Raw genomic sequence first — 20,502 nt, 5'->3', positions numbered from 1 at the left:
AGTTGGAATGCCATATTACTCTGGGTTTGCTTTCCATTAAAACTTTTCTTTTTTAATTTCTAAATTAATTTATAACTTATAAAGGAAATTTTCTACCCCCAAAATAAAAATGTTGATGTAGCTGTGTATATAAAGATGACAGACTATAAATGAAAATATCTTCTAGCAAAGAAGTGAGGGATGTTGAGGAGAAAAGAAAAGTAGAAGAAATTTGCCAGAAATAGATATAGAAAAAAAAGCTAGGTGGTTGGTATATGGGTGTTCACTGAAAAATTATTTCAAATTTGCCATCTGTTTGAAATTTTTAATATGGTAGGAAAAAAAAATCAGCCCAAACGAGATAACCCAAGACTCTCTATCTTCAGTAAAATAACTCTGAGTAAAAGGAATGAGAGAAGAAAAGGAAATGAAGTCTCTCTTAAATTCTAAATGACAGACATTGTAGCTTATAATAAAAGAAACAAAAATCCAAAACCAACATTTAAAGTGTGGGGACTGTGGTCGTTTTTACAGTAGCAAAGCAGAGAGAGAAGTAAAACAAATTTAAAAATTGATACTGATGACTAAGGAGGTTGGGTATTTTTACATGTGCTTTTGGCCATTTAGATATTCTCTTTTCCTGTAGTTTCCATATATCGATAACCACCACACATCCAAAGTGATGGCTAAAATTAAAAACATAATGCCAGTGTGGGCAACCAAAGCTATAGGCTAAGCCCCCCGTGTTGGGGTTTGTTCATATGAAACTTAACCCCACAGGGGATAGGTCAAGCCTACTTGAAGTTAGGCCTAAGAGTCACCCCCAAGAGAACCTCTTTTGTTGCTCAGATGTGGCCTCTCTCTCCAGCCACACAGCAAGCAAAATCACCACCCTCCCCCCTGTCTACATGGGACATGACTCCCAGGGGTGTGGACCTTCCTGGCAACGTGGGACAGAAATCCAAGAATGAGCTGAGACCCAGCATCAAGGGATTGAGAAAACCTTCTCGACCAAAAGGGGGAAGAGTGAAGTGAGACAAAGTGTCAATGGCTGAGAGATTCCAAACAGAGTCGAGAGGTTATCCTGGAGGTTATTCTTACGCATTAAGTAGATATCACCTTGTTAACTAAGATGTAATGAAGAAGCTGGAGGGAACTGCCTGCAAATGTAGAGCTGTATTCCAGTAGCCATGTTTCTTGATGATGATTGTATAATGATATAGCTTTCACAATGTGACTGTGTGTTTGTGAAAACCTTGGGTCTGATGCTCCTTTTATCTACCTTGTCAACAGATGAGTAGAACATATGGAATAAAAATAAATTAATAGGGGGAACAAATGTTAAAATAAATTTAGTTTGAAATGCTAGTAGATCAATGATAGGGAGGGGTAAGAGGTATGGTATGTAAAATTTTTTTTTTCTATTTTTGTTTTATTTTTCTGTTGTCTTTTTATTTCTTTTTTCTGAATTGATGCAAATGTTCTGGGAAATTATCATGATGATGAATATGCAACTATGTGATGATACTGTGAATTGCTGCGTATATGTGTTGGGAATGTTTGTGTTTCTTGTAATTTTTTTTTAATTAATAAAAAATTAAAAAAAGAAAACCACCACCACCAACAACAACAAAAAAATAACAACAAAAAAACCATAATGCCAAGGTGTTGGAGCAAGTACAGGTATACTTGGCTTTACTGTGCTTCACAGATATTCCATTTTTTACAAACTGGAGGTTTGTGGCAACCCCATGTTAAGCAAGTCTATTGGTACCATTTTTTTCAAAAGCATGTACTTGTTTCACATCTTCTCATGATACTTCAAGCTTTTTCATTATTATTATTATTATTATGATAATTAGTGGCCAGTAGTCTTTGATGTTACTATTGGAATTGATGGGGTTACCACGAACCGCGCCCAGATGAGATGGTGAACTTAATCGATAAATGTTGCGTGTTCTGGCCTGTCCACTAACCAGCAATCCCCCATCTCTCTCCCTTTCTTGGGCCTCCCTATTCCCCTAGACATAAAGATATGGAAATTAGGCCCATTAATAATGCTACAGTAGCCTCTAAGTGTTCAGTGAAAGGAAGAGTCCCAGGTCTCTCAATTTAAGTCAAAAGCTAGAATTGATTATTATGCTTAGTGAGGTAAGCATGTTGAAAGCCAAGACAAGCTGAGGGCTAGGCCCCTTGCACCAGCTAGCCATGCTATGAATGCAAAAAAAAAAAAAAGCTCTTGAAGGAAATTAGAAATGCTATTCCAGTGAACACACAAATGATAAGAAAGCAAAACAGCCTTATTGCTGATATGGAGAAAGTTTTAGTGGTTTGGATAGAAGACCGAACTAGCCACAACATTCCCTCAAGACAAAGCTTGAGCAAGGCTCTAAATCTCTTCAATTCTATAAAAGCTGAGAGAGACGAGGAAACTGCAAAAGAAAAGTATGAAGCTAGCAGAGGCTGGTTCATGAAGAGAAAGAAGCTGTCTCCAGGACATTAAAGCACAAGATGAAGCAGCAGCAAGTACTGATGTAGAAACTGCTGTAAGTTACACAGAAGATCTAGTTAAGATAACTGATAATGGTGGCTATATGAAACAACAGATTTCCAACATAGATGAAAGCCATCTAGGATTTTCACAGCCAGGGAGGAGAAATCAATGCCTGGCTTCAAGGCTTCAAAGCTTCAAAGGACAGGCTCACTCTCTTGTTGGTGGCTTAATGCAGCTGGTGACTTGAAGGTGAAGTCAATGTTCATTTACCACTTCAAAATCCTATAGACCTTAAGACTTATGCTAAACTTACTCTGCATATGGTCTCTATACATGGAATAACAAAGTCTAGATGACAGCACATCTGTTCACAACATGGTTTACTGAATGTTTTAAGCCCACTCTTGAGACCTACTACTCAGAAAATTTTAATATTCTTTCATTAACAATAACAAATATACCACACCAATACTGGGGTCAATAATTGGGGTTGGGGGTGGGGTACAGGATATTTTGGGTTTTCTTTCCTATTTTTTCTGGAGTAACAAAAAAGTTCTAAATTTCACTGTGCTGATGAATGTACAATTATGTGATGATACTATGAGCCACTGATTGTATACTTTGGATGGATTATAGAGTGTGTGAATATATCTCAATAAAATTGCATTTAAAAAAATATTACTACCCATTGATAATCCACCTGGTCATCTAGGAGCTCTGGTGGAGACGTACAAGGAAATTCATGTTTTCATGTCTGCTAATACAACATCCATTCTGCAGCCTATGGATCAAGAAGTCATTTCAACTTTCAAGACTTATTATTTAAGAAGTACATTTCTTAAGGCCATAGCAGCCATAGTTGGTGATTCCTCAGATGGATCTGGGTGAAGGCAATTGAAAATCTTTTGGAAAGGATTCACCATTTTTTATGCCATTTAGAACAATCATGATTCATGGAGGTCAAATATGAATTTGGAAGAAGTTGATTCCAACCCTCATGGATGACTCTGAGGGGTACAATACGTCAGTAGAGGAAGTAACTGCTGATGTGGTGGAAATGCAAGAGAACTGGAATTTTAGAAGTGAAACCTGAAGTTGTGACTGAAATGCTGCAATCTCGTGATAAAACTTGAATGGATGAGGAGTTGCTTCTTATGGATGAGCAAAGAAAATGGTTTCTTGAGATGAAATCTATTCCTAGTGAAGATACTGTGAACATTACTGAAGTGACAACAAAGGAGTCAGAATATTACATCAACTTAGTAGATAAAGCAGGGGTAGGATTGAAGAGAATTTGGCTCCAATATTGAAATATATTCTACTGTGGGTAAAATACTATCAAACTGCATCATATGCTACAGAGAAATCTTTCAGGAAAGGAAGAATCAGTTGATGAAGCAAATTTCACTGTTGTTTTACTTTAAGAAATTGCCACAGTCACCCCAACCTTCAGCAACACCACCCTGATCAGTCAGCAGCCATTAACATCAAGGCAAGACCTTTCACTAGCAAAAAGATAAAAGACTTCTTGAAGGCTTAGATGACAGTTAATGATTTTTAGCAACAGAGTCTTTTTAAGTTAAAGTATGCACATAGTTTTTTAGACATAATGCTATTGGACACTTACTAGACTACACTATACTATAAAGGTAACTTTTATATGTACTGGGAAGCCAAATCATAGGTTGACTGGCTTTATAGTGATACTCGCTTTATTACAGCTATTTGGAACCAAACCTGCAGTATCTCCAAGGTATGCTGGTATAAACAGTAACTGAGATTTTCAAACATTACTGGGGGGAGTGTAAATTGATAAAAACCTGTCTGGAATTGCTTGGAGTTATATACTAACTTTGTAATATCATATGAATCACCAATCCTTCATAAAAAGATCAACAGAAATATGCACAAATAGGGCCAAAAATAGATACAGATTGTTCACAGCAGCATTTCTAAATAGCATTAATAAAAAGGACTTAAGATATAAGACAGCCTCCAAGTGAACATAGCAGTTTGAATGCAAGTTTATCTTCATGCCCTCTGAAAACAGTATAAAAATGAGTAAAATAAATTTATTTCTTGGAGAAACTAAACCAGAAAGGCTTAGAATTCAGAGACACAGACAGTGAAGGTTAGAGGGTGAGGAACCAGAAAGAGAGGAGGATTAGGTAAAAGTCAACATATTTGAACACAGTGAGATCCTCCCAGTCTCTTTTGCCCTTCTGTTTCCAGGAAGCAGGGCATGACATTACTTCTCCTCTATACTGCTCAGCCCCAGAGACACATAAAACAGGGGATTCTTCCCTGGAACAACTTGAATTGCCTACAGTGATTGACATCTGGGGACTTCCAGTGAAGAAATATGTTCAACAGAATTCACTTTAAAATAACAGTTACCTGGGACAAATCTTTAAACACCTATCCTGAATTTCCAATGAACTTGTATTTAATTCCTAAAATACAAAGTGAAGCCAAAAATTTTCAGACATTTGATGTATTTGAAGGAAGAGCAACTATCATTAATCTTTAGAAAGATCAGAAGACACTATTCAACATATGTACAAGATATTTTAAAGGCAATTGGTAAGAAGAAAGAGCTCTTAGAAATTGAAGCAGGATAGCTAACATGAAAATTCAATTGAAGATTTAATGATAAAAATCACGGAAATTTCCTTAAAATAGATTAAAAAGACAAAAATGAAAGCTAAGAGAGGAACAATAAGAAAACTTGAGGATCAATTTGGGAGAGTACAGCATTCAAATAACAGAAATTTAAGAAATGAGAAACAGAGAAAATGGATATCAGGGAAGTATAAAAGAAATATACAAGAAGATTTCCCAATTCAGGCACGTCCAGACTGAAAGGACCTCTTGAAATGAAAAAACAATAATGAAAACCATCCACAACAAGGTACTTCATCATGAAACTTCAGAACATCAGAAATAAAAGATTAAGATCTTCCAGAGGGGAAAAAATAGATAAAAACAAAAAACAAATGGGAACTGAAATGTCATGGGACTTCTCAAAGCTGGACACTAGAATTTTAAAGAAAATAATTTTTCATCTTGCACTCTATATCCACTCATAGGAATGAATTAGGAATTTTCTGAGGTATGTATCTCCAAGGTACTACACCAGCCAAACTATCAAGAGTAAAGACAGATTACATTTTCAGACATGCTGGGTCTTATATTACTGGAGGATGTGCCTTAGCAAAATGAGGGTTAGTAAATCAAGAAAAGGAAATAAATGGGATTCAAAAAAGAGGGATTCCACATAGGAGTTCCTAAGAGAATAGATGTATCCTAGGCCTTGGGATCATGCTGTCTAGACTAGAACAGAAAGAAGGAAGGTTGCAGAAGGGCAGTTTCCAAAGGAAAAACATTAAAAATGTAGAAACACTAGAGGTTTAAGAACTGTGTTTGAAGATTTAGAAAACTTATTGATAAGCCTGACAGATACTGATTGAAATATGAGAAAATTAGTATTAGGTCCATGAAAAGCTAAACAAAAAGCAAAGTGATCATTAACCTCAGAAAAAGAGAGAAAGAAAAATATAATAGTATACCACTTGGCTCAGCATCAATGTGACAACAATGTATGATTTAAGATTTAACCAAAAACTGCTGTAATCATATCATGAGGATGAGGAAAGGTTTAAGAATATTTAATTCTTTAAAAAAAGAGGTCAACAGGTAATGTGTAAAGTAGGTAAGTTAAGAAATAGTATCATGGGCGGGCCACAGTGGCTCAGCAGGCAAGAATCCTTGCCTGTCATGCCAGAAAACCTGCCAGGTTCGATTCCCGGTGCATGCCCATGTGAAAAAAAAAAAAAAAAAAAAAAGAGAAATAGGATCATAAGAATGTTATTTAGAAGAACAGAGGCAAATACCAGAAAGAAACATCCAAAATTGTGTGAAAATTCTATCTTTGGAGGTGGGCGGGGGATGATGGAGAGGACTACTATATTTATTAAGGTTTTTATGATACTATTTGATTTTTTTTTTTTTTTTTTTTAAAGGAAAGACAGAGAGAAGGAAGGAAGGATAGAAGGAAGGAAGGAAGGAAGAAAGGGAAACATCTTTAAACATTTTCTTGTTTTATTGTATTTTGTTTTTCCGTTTTTTTGTTACATGGGCTGGGGCCGGGAATCGAACCGAGGTCCTCCGGCATAGCAGGCAAGCACTTTGCCCGCTGAGCCACCGCGGCCCGCCCACTATTTGATTTTTAACTTGAGCCATGTATTATACTGATAAAACATACATAAATCAAAAGGGGAAATATATTGCAATTCTTCAGAGTTCAAGCTTAATCAGAATGGATATAAATTGCATATAAATATTTTGTTATTCAAACAACCAGATTCTGAATTTCAAATAAAAATTGCTGATATTTCATACTGTTCAGGAAACATACTTTAAGAATGATGGTGTTTTTCCTATGGGAGCTGCCAGGTTAAGAGGAGTGTGGCCTTTTCCTCTCCCTGTCATGTTGTTTTGTCCATTGATAACGGTATACTCTGAAAAGGGGGCGTCATCTGGCAAAAATGTTGCTTTGCCTGCTAATATTCAAGGCTCCCATTAAACCGGATATTGTGTATTTTGCTCACACCAACTTGCGCGAAACAACAGACAGCCCTATGCTGTGTGTTAGCAGGTCAGCAAACCAGTGCTGAGTCCTGGAGCACTGGCAGAGCTGTGGCTCAAATTCCCCGAGTTCAAGGTGGTGGGACTCACTGACTTGGCCAGAATGCTTTTGGAAATATGTGCCAGGGAGGCCACATGTTTGTACCAACCAACACATGGCACTGATGGCACCATAGAGTAAAAACAATACAGAAGCAATATGCCATCTGCTTTGGCCCTACCTGCATCAGCCTTATCAGCCCTGGTCATAGCGAAGTTTTTGAACTTCCTTGGGTGACTGAAGATAAAGTTGAAGGCTACAGGAAGACCAAGTAGGCTGTTCTGCTTTTTAAGAAACTTAAGGCCTGGGAATGATATAAAAAAGGTCTATGCCTCTTAGTGAATGAAAGCTGGCAAGAGCAAAATGAGAAACTGCATCACATACATTGCAGGGACCTTCATCTATATGAGGAATGGTATTATCAAGACCTTCAGAAACATGTCTGGAATTATTGTGCTTAACGTAAGCAAGTGGAACATTTTAAAACTTGCTTCTGTGGGCATGTAGGATATTTTTGCACTTGGACTGAAAGTGTTTTATGCAAGTTAGATGACCTGTTTGGCACTTGGTGCAAAGCTGCCTCTCTCAAGAGAAACCACAACCTCCCTGGCAAAGGATGATGAATACAGACCTTAGCAGAATCTTGAAAAGCCCAGAGATCCAAAGAGCCCTCTAAACACCATACAAGGAGATTCAATACAGAGTTCTAAAAAGAATCCACTGAAAAACCTGAGAATCGTGTTGAAACTAAACCATATGCAAAGACTACGTGCCAAAACACCATCCTTCACCAGGCCAGGAATCAAAAACTCCAGGTGGTTAAACCTGCAGCAGCACGAGAGGCCAAATCAGATGAGAAGGGTACTCCAGGCAAGAAGCCTATAGTGGGGAAGAAAGGAGGAAAGAAGGCTGTTGGTGTTAAGAAGTTAGAGAAGCCTTTAGAAAAGAAGGCTGCAGTACCAATAAGTCGGCAGAAAAGAAGCCTACCACAGAAGGAAAGTATTCTATTGCTTAAATTGCTTATTCCATAAAACTCAAATCATTTTGGACACCTTATTTTGAATAAAGACCAGATCAAAGAGGAAGTGAGAAAAAAAAAAGTAAACTTCCTTATGTCTGCCTACTGACCTGTAATTTTCTTATTGCAAACAGCAATTTGCTTTATTCAAAAAACACCTCTCTCTATACCTTATTTCACTAGAGATCAGAAATGTGAATAGAGAAATGTCTTTTGAAGCTGTCCGATTTCCTCGTCTTTCTTCTTCACACATGGATTTTATCAGATTCTCTGCTAGTAATCTTGCACAAACAAAAATCACTGTCACTGGAGATATTCTACACTGGAAATTTCAACCCAGAGTGGGAGCATGAATGGGAAGGATTGAAAGAGTTGTTTTAACTGTTATGATTTCATTATTCTGAGAGCACAGTAACTGAAGATGCCAGAATGGTAGAAGATACCACAATATGAAAGAAAGAAGAAGGCGCTAATATTCTCATTAGGTTGCTAAGCCTTTATATTTCTTTTTCTCTAAAAAGCTGTTCATTTTTTTTAAATTTCAGTAGTAAAATTTTTCTTTTTCATTTGTAAGAATGCTTTACATTAGATACAGTAACCCTGTCATTGCCAATACTTTCATATACCTTTAAATCGTAGTTATGCTTGATTTATAGAAGTTTTAAAAGATGACAGTCAAATTCAGAGCTTTTTTTTCTTTTGTAATTAATAACTATTTTGATGCCTGGAAAATCTAGTTGGAAGGTTACTGCAAGAAATATCATAAAAGACCTAAGCAAGGTAAAATGGAGTTTGAGGGTTGGGTGGGATGATGAGGGTGAAGGACTAAGTAGATTCAAGACATATTTAAGGAGATGAAGAAATTAAGTTGGAAGAGTAACAGACTGGAAGGGAAAGTGATTATTAGAGATTCAAGGTATTTTTGAAGATAAATTCTCAGTGTCGGAGCTTGAGCTGAGTCAGTTGAAGATATGGGAGGAATATTAGAAAAGTAAGGAAGATGAGGTATTAAAAGTCATCAGAGAACATCTCACATATGCTCGCTCAAGGATCAGAGTTGTTTCTAATATCTATAGAATCTTGACTTTTCTCTTGCTTACATCCATTAGAAAGTAACTCAAAACTTCAGAATATCATAGTAAATCCTAGTATATCCATGAATTTGATCAGTATATTAAAATATCAATTGTCAAACTGAAATTCGTTCTGATTCTGCACAATCCAAATGACAAATTTTTTCTCCCAACCCCACCATAAACTCCTAAGTTTTCTCTTAACTAGAGCTACTTTTTGCTTTAAATTCTTTGGCCATCATAGAAAAGTAACCTAATAAAACAAGATTAGAGAAATGTTTTGGATGTTTCAACTTCTCTCTACTTAGGCTTTTAAGAGATCATGATGGCTTGATTTGGCATTAGCTTTTATATACATTCACAAAACTGATGAGAAAAAGGTGAATAATACAAATATCTAATTTATTAACTTACAAAATAAATTAGGTATAATCTTAAGTAACACTCTAAATCCATTTGGACTTTGAAAAATAGATTACTCACCTGCGACCACACTCTGAATATTTACCAATATTTTTTAATATTAAGGCAGCTGTTAGTCGGATGTGTTTAGTTATTGGTCCCTCTTTTTCATCCTTAAAAAGAAAATAAAAGAGAAAGCATAAAGATCTAAATCATACAATGCTCAACGCTTTACAGATAAGGCTCAAGGTCTGCTTACTGTAAAATCTCGAAAGACAAGGTTTCTTGATCCTCTCCTAAGGGCCATAAGAGCAGCACTGGGATGATTCACAATGGCCTTCTGTGCTCTTGGAGTTGAGCTTGTGCCCCCTACAGTTGGCTGCCTAAATTGATCAGAGGGAGAAAAAGATTGTTAAATATGCTGCAGACTGCAAATAATGACCTCTTTACCCAGCCCTGGCTTTTAAATGCCGCAGGGTGATTACTTTGAAACCAGATACAGGGTGAATTAAATCTCCCTTGATCTAGCATTAATGTTTATGCTTTGTGACAGCCTAGGCAAAGGGGCTCTTAGCGTTAAGTTTCAAGTCTTATTTTCCAATGTATCTATTTTAAAGTAAATAATGGTTATTCCAGTATGGTCCATATTGAAAACTACTGTGCTGGATAAGCATGCAATCAAAATAAATATGACAGAGTACTAAAGTTATAGAGTTTCCACCTATGAATGTAAGATGAAGATGTTAATAGAAAAATAAAATAGTCCACAATTTGAGCTGCAACTTATTATTTCTAAATAATACCTAAGGATAAAATATTATTTCCTAAGAATGCATTGGTACAACTGATCAGGATGGTGGAACGGGATGCTCCCAGACTCCATTTCCCAGACAGAAGTGTTGAACAACAAGAATTTGCAGAAAAATCTTTCTCAGAATTCAGAAAACATTTGAAGGATAGCAGTAACAGGGTGAGTGCCAAATCTAGAAAAATGCAACTTAAAAATGGTACGTTTTCCTGGCTCTCCTTCCATGCTCTCATAGGCAAAGATTAGCCAGTACGGACTCCCAGTGCAGTTGCCTGGTCCTAGTTATTAGGATGCACGTGTGTCCATGTAGTCTGTCTTGGGGCAGCATGAGGTACTGAGCGAGGACATATGTTACAGGCTTGTCATCCCAGAACTTGCTCTTGCCTAAGGCAGTTCACAGAACTCTCCTTTAGAATACTGTAGGAAAACAGTCAACTTGCAACTGACTGAGGCAAAAGAGTGCCAGCTGTGGAATATACCGTATAGCACCTGGGGGCCTTGAGGAAACAGGGTCATTTGTATGGGTGTAAAGGAAGGAATTCTTAGGGTCACTTATATGCCAAGACAAGGCACATGCATAAAAAAGACAGGAGAGTTCCTACCCTTTTGCCTCTGGCTGTTCTAAAAAAGTCATTGCATGGCTAAACCCAGAGGGAGAACACTCCCATCTGCTAATTTGCAAAGATCAGGAAAATTGCTTTCTTTTTTTCAAGCTTCCAGCATTCAAGAAATTCTGTCATAACACTAGCTAGATTCAAGCTTAAGAAACAGTAAACTCAGAGTCTAACTTCCAGAGTTGATACAGTAAAATATTAAAATTCCAGTTTCAACTAAAAATTACAACACACGCAAAGAAGCACGAGGTGAGGACGCAGGCAAAGAAGACTGAAGCATGAGAAGCCATCAATGAGGAGGACCAGAGCTCGGATATACTAGATAAAAATGATCTTAAATATTGTCACAGAGCTAAAGGAAAACATGGACTAAGAACGAAAGGACTAATTAGGAAAAGTGATTAATAAAAAAGAGGTAGGAATTATGAAAAGGAACCAGAGAGCTGAAGACCACCAGTAACAAAAATGAAAAGTTCCCTAGAGGAATTCAAAAGCACATCTGAGCTAGCAGAAGAAATCAATGATATGAAAATTTAAATCATTCTAGTCTGAGGAGCAGAAGGTAAATAGAAGGAAGAAAAGTGAACAGAACCTGAGAGACCTGTGAGACACCATCAAGCATTCCAATATATGCGTAGTGGGAATCCCAAAAGGAGAAGAAAGGGGTAGAGAGTATATTCCAAGAAATATGGCCGAAAACTTCCCAAATTAAAAAAAAGAAGACATGAATATACACATCCAAGACATTCAATGAACTCCAAACAGGAAAACCCACCCTAAGACATATTACCATCAGAGTGCCAAATGCCAAAGACAAAGCACGAATTCTGAAAGCCACAAGAGAGGGGCAACACATCATGTACATGGGAGACTCAATAAGATTAAGTGCCAATTTCTCATTGGAAGCCAAGGAGGCAAGAAGACAGTGGGCTGATGCGTAAAAAGTACTGGAAAAGGAAACAACTGTCAATAATTTTATATCTGACAAATCTGTTTTTTAGAAATGAGGGAGAGATTAAGATATTCTCAAATAAAGACTGAGGGAGTTTGTCAACACTAGATTGGCTCTATAAGAAATGATAAAGGAAGTCCTGGAGGTTGGAAGGAAAGACAAAAGACCAAAGCCACATAAATAAATGAATATCTCTGGTAACGGTAATGACATGGGTAAATATAAATGCCAGTATACTGTAATTTTGGTTTATAATTCCACATTTTGCTTCCAAGAGGATCTAAAATGCAAATGTATTAAACGTAATCATAAGCAGTGGTTTTGCATCCTTAAAATATAAATATGTAATTTGTGACAGGAACTACATAAAGGTGGAAGATGGAAGGATATAGGAACATAGTTTTGTATAACATTCTGTTCAGTGGTATAAACCAAATGAGATTTTTATAGATAGAGGAATCTAAATTTAAACCCCATGGTAATGCAAAAGTATGCACAGAAGGAAATGAGATGGAATTCTGTTTTACTCTAAAGGGTTCAATACAAAAGATCAACTGAACACAAAAATTCAGACAGATATCTGTACAACAATGTTCACAGCAGCATTATTCACAATAAGCAAAAGATGGAAGCAATCTAATGTCCATTAGCAGATGAATGCATAAACAAAATGTGGAAATACATATAAAGGAATATTACTCCACCATACAAGGGAATGAAATTCTGATACATGCCACTACATGGATGAATCCTGAGGACATCATGTTAAGTGGAACAATTCAGACACAAATGGTCAGGTATTTTATGATTCCCTTTGTATGAAATAGCTAAAATATGCAAACCATAGAGACAGAAAGTAGAGTATAGGCTAACGGGGGCAGGGGGTAGAAGGAATGCGGAGTTAATGCATAATATATATAGAATTTCAGTTTGGGGAAATGGGAAAGTTCTGGTAATAGATGGCTGTGAGGGTAGCACAACATTGTGAATGTGATTAATCCCACTAATCGGTATGCTTTGGAGTGGCTGAGTGGGAAAGTTTATGTTGCACATATTTCCACTATTAAAGAAAAAAGAGCAAGTAAAGAGATAAAAATAATTAAATGTAATACACAATTCTCAAATGAGATCTAATACTGGATAAAAATTGGAATACAGACTAAGTTTTAATCAATATTAAATATCTTGAACTTAATAACTGTACTTAAGGTGATTACATTAGTGAATATCCTGGTTCTTAGGAAATGTGCACGGAAGTATATGTTCAAGGAGGATGAGGTATACAACCTATACTCAAACATTTAGAAAACAGAAGGAGAGAGAAAGAATGGAAATGTGGCAAAATGTTAAAATTAGTGGATCCAGGTATCAGGGTGGAGTGGGGGGTTATGTTTGAATCTCTGTATGGCCTTGTATTATTTTTTCAACTGTCCTGTAAGTTTGAGATTATTTCAAAATAATAAGTTTAAAGGACTAAAAAAAAAAAAGAATGTACTTGGTACAGATCATCTGGAAAAAGTGATATAATATTATGATAACATGAAATTATGTTAAATACATTTCAAACTGTTACCTTGTTAGATACCATTTTTTCCACCACCATTTAATAATTTCAATCTTGCCTTTCAGTACAATTCTCTAGTCCTTTATAAAAATATAGAATGGGGGGGCTACATAGTTGAGCTTTATGTAAAACAAGATTCAAATTCAGGATAGATTTCTCTGTCCAAGCAAAAACACGAATCTGTTGTGCTCTGGACAGAAAGCAGTGGAAAGAACACTGGACTGGATGTGAGGAAATCCTGTATTATTATCATTATTATTATTTTAATCTGTTAAAGCCTATCTTCTCTATTATACGCCTCCTTCTTTTTAAATAACATATACATAAAAGCAATAAATTCAAAGCACATTGCAACAATTAGTTGTAAACAGATTTCAAAGTTTGATATGGGTTACAATTCCACAGTTTTAGGTTTTTATTTCTAGCTGCTGCAAGGTACTGGTGGGTAAAAGAAACATCAGCATAATGATTCAGCATTCATACTCATTTGTTAAAGCCTACCTTTTCTGTCTAACTCCACCATCACCTTTGATCTTTCTCCCACTCTTTAGGGGTATTTAGACTATGTCCATTCTAACTTTTTCATGTTGGAAGGGGCTGTTGATAACAGGGGATAGGGGTATGGAACTAGTTGATGCTCTGGAGAGGTTGGTTCCTCTGCATTTCAGGACTTATCTGGTTCAGGGACCTATCTGGATGTTATAGGTTTCTGGAAAGATACCCTAGTGCATGGAACCTTTGTAGAATCTTATGTAATGCCCTAGGTATTTTTTAGGATTGGTAGGAATGGTTTGGATTGGGGTTTGGCAAGTTATGATATGCAGCTGTCTTATTTCTGATACCATAACTAGCTGTGTGATTTTGAATATTTCATTTTACCCCAGTAAACTTCAATTTTCACATCAGTAAAGTGGGGCTGTTTCCTGCAATTCTTACATCAATAAATTCTGAGTGCTAAATAAGTCCATGCAAAAGCAACCTTTAAATTGTAAACCAGTTTATATAAAAACCGTTATTAGATTTTATCATAAGTGATGATTTTTTATTATAACCAATAGGTTGATTCTTTTCCTCTTCCAAACTTGGGCAAAATGAAAAATATTCCAACATAATTTTATAAGCTACCAATATGGACAAATTTAATGCAATGAAAATTTTAGAAAAGAGGTAATTGGAAGAAAAATGACTTTCCATTGTCTTTAGGGTGAAATCCAAATTCATTAAATATGGTTTATGAGACCTCTACTAATTTCTTCTTACTCTTTGGGCCTCAGTTTGGATGCATCTTCTACCAGAACATATTCCTTGGTCTTACAGACTGGCTTACGTGGACTTGCATAGTGCCATGTTTACACTTTCATTTTATTATCTATTTACTGTAAAGTAGAATGACTTATATCTCTCAATGGTCCTCTAGTCACATAAGAATGGCAAAACTTATCTTGGTTACCATTTAATCTTAATTCCTAGCACAAAGTAGTTGTTCACTAAATGGTAACAGAACGCATAAAGTATAGCGGCTTCTGTTTTCTCATACTTGTATTTCTATTTCTAGAATTTCAACTCTGCAAAAATCTACCCCATAAGAATTCCCAGCTAACAGAGTTTAATTACATGTATTATAAGTATGTACTCAGGAAATGACAGGTAAATGAATGGTCCTGTAGTAAATGTGACATTTATATTTATATAGGACACTCAAAGGCCAGCTTGGCCTCACCTCAGAAGTAGAGTTATAAGAAGAAATCTCATTGCCATTATCAAATGCATGCTAAATTAATATCTCGAACAACAAAGAACCAACCATACGTAATACTTTCAGTTTATAAAGCATTTCGCACATATCGTCCATAATTATTTCCAATGACTTATCAACAGAGCAGAATCATAAAATGTTAGTTACAAGGCACCTTACAGTCCAAGTGGCCCAGCTAATATAAAATGTGAAGACTAGTGAATATAAGCAATTTGGACAGGATCACATAGCTGATTAGTAGCCGAGTTTGCTGAAACGCAGTTCCTACTTCCCAATATGCTAATTCACCGTTCATAGTTCCTGTGTTTTACTTAGTTTTATGATTTTAATTTTCACATGTATAAAAGGAAGAAAACTTATTCTTACTTGGTAGAAGATTTTTGACTTCCTGTTTGTCCTGGTTCATCTTGTTTTAATCCTGCAAGCAGGGCATCCTTTGAACAGTGCTTATCCTTTTTGAGAAAGAAGTAAAAGAATATACACATCAAGATCTTTACTGCAATGAGATGAGTTACTAGGCAAAGAGCATTAAGAAATTGTACCTGTAAATGGGTAATAAAAGAAAACCTCTGTCGGTGAAAAGGCTCACAACCTTCCCAAAGACACTGTCCTGGATATACATCTTTTCCTCCATGTTCAGTTGCTGCATGGTAGAAAACCTGTGAGGGTGTCTGAAACCACCTACAAAAAAGTAGAAATTTTCTGACACTTGTATGTATTCCTGAAAATAGAAAACTTGCTCTTTTTACTAGAAACTCCAGATCAATATACAGAAATATTAAGCAAAATAGGGCAAGCAAATCTCTAATTCATTTAATTTGAACTAAGTATATTTTGAGCTGTTTAAACATTTCTCTACTTATATTCCCAAGTTGAATCAGTCAATTGTACTGAACACTTTTAGGAATTTATTTTAAGTTTAATATCTTTCCCAATTCCCTACCTTCAAAGAAGGTCAAATAAGACTCTCTTGAAAGTGCATGCAACATTTAAAAATACAATAGAATATTATAAACAAATACCATATTTCTTATACTTTCAGAAGCCATGCTCAAGCTTCACTAGATTTCATATCATTATGAAATCTAGTAGATACAATCCAACAATTTAAAGGCCATAAATTTTAGTAAGTTTGGCTTTTTAGCTGAGTTCACATTTTTATGTCCATGTTTAAGAAGTTAATATTTCTTATTTCTCCAACATACCCTATTTACTACCAGAGCTTAATAATATGTCTGCGTGAATGAGTGGCAAAGGACATAACTGGAAGAAAGTCAGTTACTAGTCCCCTTTACTCATTAGAATATATGGCAATGAGAGAGAATGAGAATCTAAATATCAAAGAATAATTAAAAGGCCTCAATTACTAATTACTTTGTAATTCATACATTTCTACAACCATTATCTTCAAAGTCCATGGCAGTAATTCTGTAGGGTTCAATTTGTATGGCTGTCATATAAACATGCCTATATTTTAACCAATTTTAAATGTTCAGTATATATTCAGTATTTCAAATCAATATTCCTTCAGGAATAACTTTAAATCATAAAAGTGATTAAATTCTGAATTATAAAAGAAATGTTTGAAATTATTATAGGTTGATTACACATTTCCATTAATATTCATATATATACAAAATAAACTTTTGGTAGTTTAGTAAAAGTTTATTGTGAAACTAAAACCAGTAAAAACTTTTTAGTTTTTATTTTGGAATTTCTTCTAATTTTCAGTATTCACAATGCAATTTCATTAAAAAGAAATAAAATTAAGATGGGAGCTCAGTTATACAGACTAACTATTGCAATGAGGAGGCATTAGTTTAGAACTTTACTTAAAAACAACAACAACAAAAAAAACCCTACCTAAATACTTTCGAATCATTAATTAAAATATGAAGCTTCTACACACAAACTAATACATAAACACACATATATCAAAATGCAAATGTGCTACTTTGTCTCTAGTCAGTGATTTATATTTCTAAACTTTTTGAAATACCTAGAATGAAAGTTTATTTCCAATACATAAAATACACAAAATGGATGAATTTACCAACGACAGGGAAAAATGGTGATGTCAGTGTTTCTTTAAATCAATTGTCATCCCTAAATATATGCAATATGTGTATGATTTAATTTAAATCTCTTTAAAAAGAGATTTTTAAGTGCTCACCACTCTATGTGCCCAGAGGAAAAAAGCACCCAAGACAGTGCCTCATATTTCTTCTCATTAACTCCTATTTCTTCTCAATCTATTATCTTTTCCCTCATATCAAGTGTAATTTCTATTTATTTAACTACTTAAGTAATAAAAGCCATTCATTGATTGACATTGGTGGTTCAAGATAAAATTCTAATATAATTATGATTGAGGCTGGTTGCAATGATCATGAGGGTGAAAAGCAGTTAAGGCTTTTAAATATATTAAATGGAATATCTAGATTTTAAAATTCTAAATTTAATTTAAGGGAGATAAATTCTAAAGAAATACAATGCAAAAAGATACTGAGTTTTCAGAAGACTATGGATTTTCTGAGGTGGGGTGAGGTAAGAATAAGAGATGAAATAGAATGCCACTATACCTTACTATTGCATCTAAAAAATTTTTCCTTACTACTATCTCCCCAGCAACCATCTAACCCTTCCCCTTCAATCATAAATAAACATGCTCATTTAAAGAAACTGGGAAAATTCCAGAGTATTCAGAGAAAATAAAAATCCCCTGCAATTCACTTACCCAGATTGCTAACATCTTGGCATATTTTCCTCAAGCTTTTTATCTCTCTCTCTGTGTCTGTTTTTAAACATAACTGGGACTGTTCATTGATACAATCTTACCTGTTGCTGCCAATGCTGGTCAATATGGTAACTTTGTATAAATTAAAAGACCATCACTGTTTAAGATATTTTACTGCCATCTGTTGAAAAATTGTTATAATAAATATACAATTTATGAAGTATAAAATGTAAATGGTGATCCCTTTGATGTGTGTAACCACATGCTGCAGCTCTGGGCAAATAACATGTCTGAGGGTCATTTTACTTACTAGTAATCTAGCTTGCAGGTTCATTGTGAGATTCAGACCTTCTCCACAATTATTCCTAAACTGCCAAGCTTTGCTCAGAAAAGTCTGATTCCCCTTCAAGTTAATGCTCATTATTAAGTGGGATTTATTACTTTTGTTAAACATTTGCTTTAGTTTCCTTGGCTGCTCAAGCATATACCATGCAATAGGTTAGCTCGTGGTTTTGAAGCTAAGAAAGTCCAAATCAAGGCGTTATCAGGGCAATGCTTTCTTCCTAAGGTCTGGCATTCTGGGGATGGTTGCTGGGAATCCTTGGTCCTTGACTCCTCTGTCACATAGCAATGTACCTCTTGGCCTCTCTTCTCTTCTGGGTTCTGATGAACTTCAGGTTATGTGTCCCATGGCTTTCTCTTGGTATGTCTAAAGTTCATTCTGCTTATAAAGGACTCCATAATAGGATTACAACCTATCTTGATTGAGGTAGGTCACACCTTAACTGAAGTAACCTCATTAAAGAGTCTTAAAATGAGTTAACACCCACAGGAATGGATTAAGTTTAAGAACATATTTTTCTGGGGTCTATACAGTTTGAAACCACCACACTCCACCCTCTGGATTCCCAAGACAGGTTCCTTCTACATGCAAAATACATTAATTCCATCACAACATCCCCAAAGCCTTAAACAATGCTAAATACAAAGTTTCATTAATATTGGTTATAGGTGTGGTCTGTATCAAGGCATGGTTTCCTTGTCTGTGGATCTGTGAATCCTAGAAAATAAGTTATCTGCTTCCATTATACAATGTAGGGACAGGTACAGGATAGATATTATCAATCCAGAAGGGAAAAATTAAAAGGAAAACAGGGATCATGTGTCCCAAACAATTTCAGAGTCTGGAAGTACAAACTCCATTAGATTTCAAGGTCTGAGATTCACCAACACATTGATGGTTTTTCCTGACAAAACAGCAGTTCCATACCTTCCAAGTGCTTGTATGGTCTCACAGAACACTGGGGTGAAGGGTCTATCCTTTCCAAACATCAGGAGAGAGGCCAGACTATCCACAAATGCCAGAACATATGCCCCATCCTCTCCAAGCATTGTAGTGGCAGTATTCTCCTGAACAATGAGGTAGAAGGCTCATTTTCTCCAAGCACCGGGGCAGATGACCTGCCCCTCCAAGCACACACACATGGGTGGGCCTGTTTTCTTGGTCCAATATCCCTTTAGTCCAGACATCAGTTTCCATGGCTCTGTTCTTTTAATTATTCTTCCTTTTGTTTGTCCCTTCTCTGTCCTTTTCAATCAAAGTTGGCAGTGGTTTCACTCATAGAAACCTTGCAAAAAAACTTGTTGGCTTTCTATAGTTCACAGGGGTTCAAACCATCAGACATAAGAACTTTCAGAGATCCCTCCTGAATAATTGCATTTCCAATTCTGAATAACACTGAAATATTGACTGGTTCCATGTTCAGTTAAGTCCTCACATGGAGCACTTTCCCCTGGAGACTTACTTTCCAGAAGCTCAGAATTTTCCAAACTATAAATTTCTGGTTTCTTTGTACACAGGAGTTCAGATTTCAACTTATCCTTTTACTTCTGGCATTTTACTGTAAGCTAAAAGGTAAAACCAGGCTGTGTTTTTTTTTTTTTTTTTTTTTACCCCCTACTCTCCCTTTCATTGATCACTAGCATTTCAATCTACTAAATTTATTTTAACATTTGTTCCCCTTATTATTTATTTATTTTTAATCCATATATTTTACTCATCTGTCGATAAGGTAGACAAGAGGAGCATCAGACACAAGGTTTTCACAATTACACAGTCACATTGTGAAAGCTATATCATTATACAATCATCTTCAAGAAACATGGTTACTGGAACAGAGCTCTACATTTTCAGGCAGTTCCCTTCAGCCTCTCCATTATTCCTTAGTTAAAAAGGTGATATCTATATAATGAATAAGATTAACCTCCAGGATAACCTCTCGACTCTGTTTGGAATCTCTCAGCTGTTGACACTCTATTTCATCTCATTTCACTCTTCCCCCTTTTGGTGGAGAAGGTTTTCTCAATTCCTTGACACTGAGTCTCAGCTCATTCTAGGATTTCTGTCCCATGTCGCCA

The 20,502-nt window shown here is 35.8% G+C and overlaps 1 protein-coding gene across 1 annotated transcript in view; it reads right to left on the bottom strand.

Moving 5' to 3' along the window:
• ARID2 (AT-rich interaction domain 2) overlaps positions 1–20,502 on the bottom strand; it is a 255,295-nt gene that overhangs the window by 2,803 nt on the left and 231,990 nt on the right. The window contains exons 17-20 of the mRNA XM_077170650.1: positions 15,890–16,028; positions 15,714–15,799; positions 9,913–10,036; positions 9,735–9,826 (exon numbers count right to left, since the gene is read on the bottom strand). Of these exons, the coding sequence (XP_077026765.1) occupies positions 9,735–9,826; positions 9,913–10,036; positions 15,714–15,799; positions 15,890–16,028 (441 nt within the window). The remainder of the gene's footprint in view (positions 1–9,734; positions 9,827–9,912; positions 10,037–15,713; positions 15,800–15,889; positions 16,029–20,502) is intronic.

Source organism: Tamandua tetradactyla, chromosome 7 (genome assembly GCF_023851605.1).
Source record: "Tamandua tetradactyla isolate mTamTet1 chromosome 7, mTamTet1.pri, whole genome shotgun sequence".
Lineage (NCBI taxonomy): Eukaryota > Metazoa > Chordata > Mammalia > Pilosa > Myrmecophagidae > Tamandua > Tamandua tetradactyla.
Note: the sequence above shows the minus strand (reverse complement) of the source record. Positions and strands in the feature narration are given on the sequence as shown.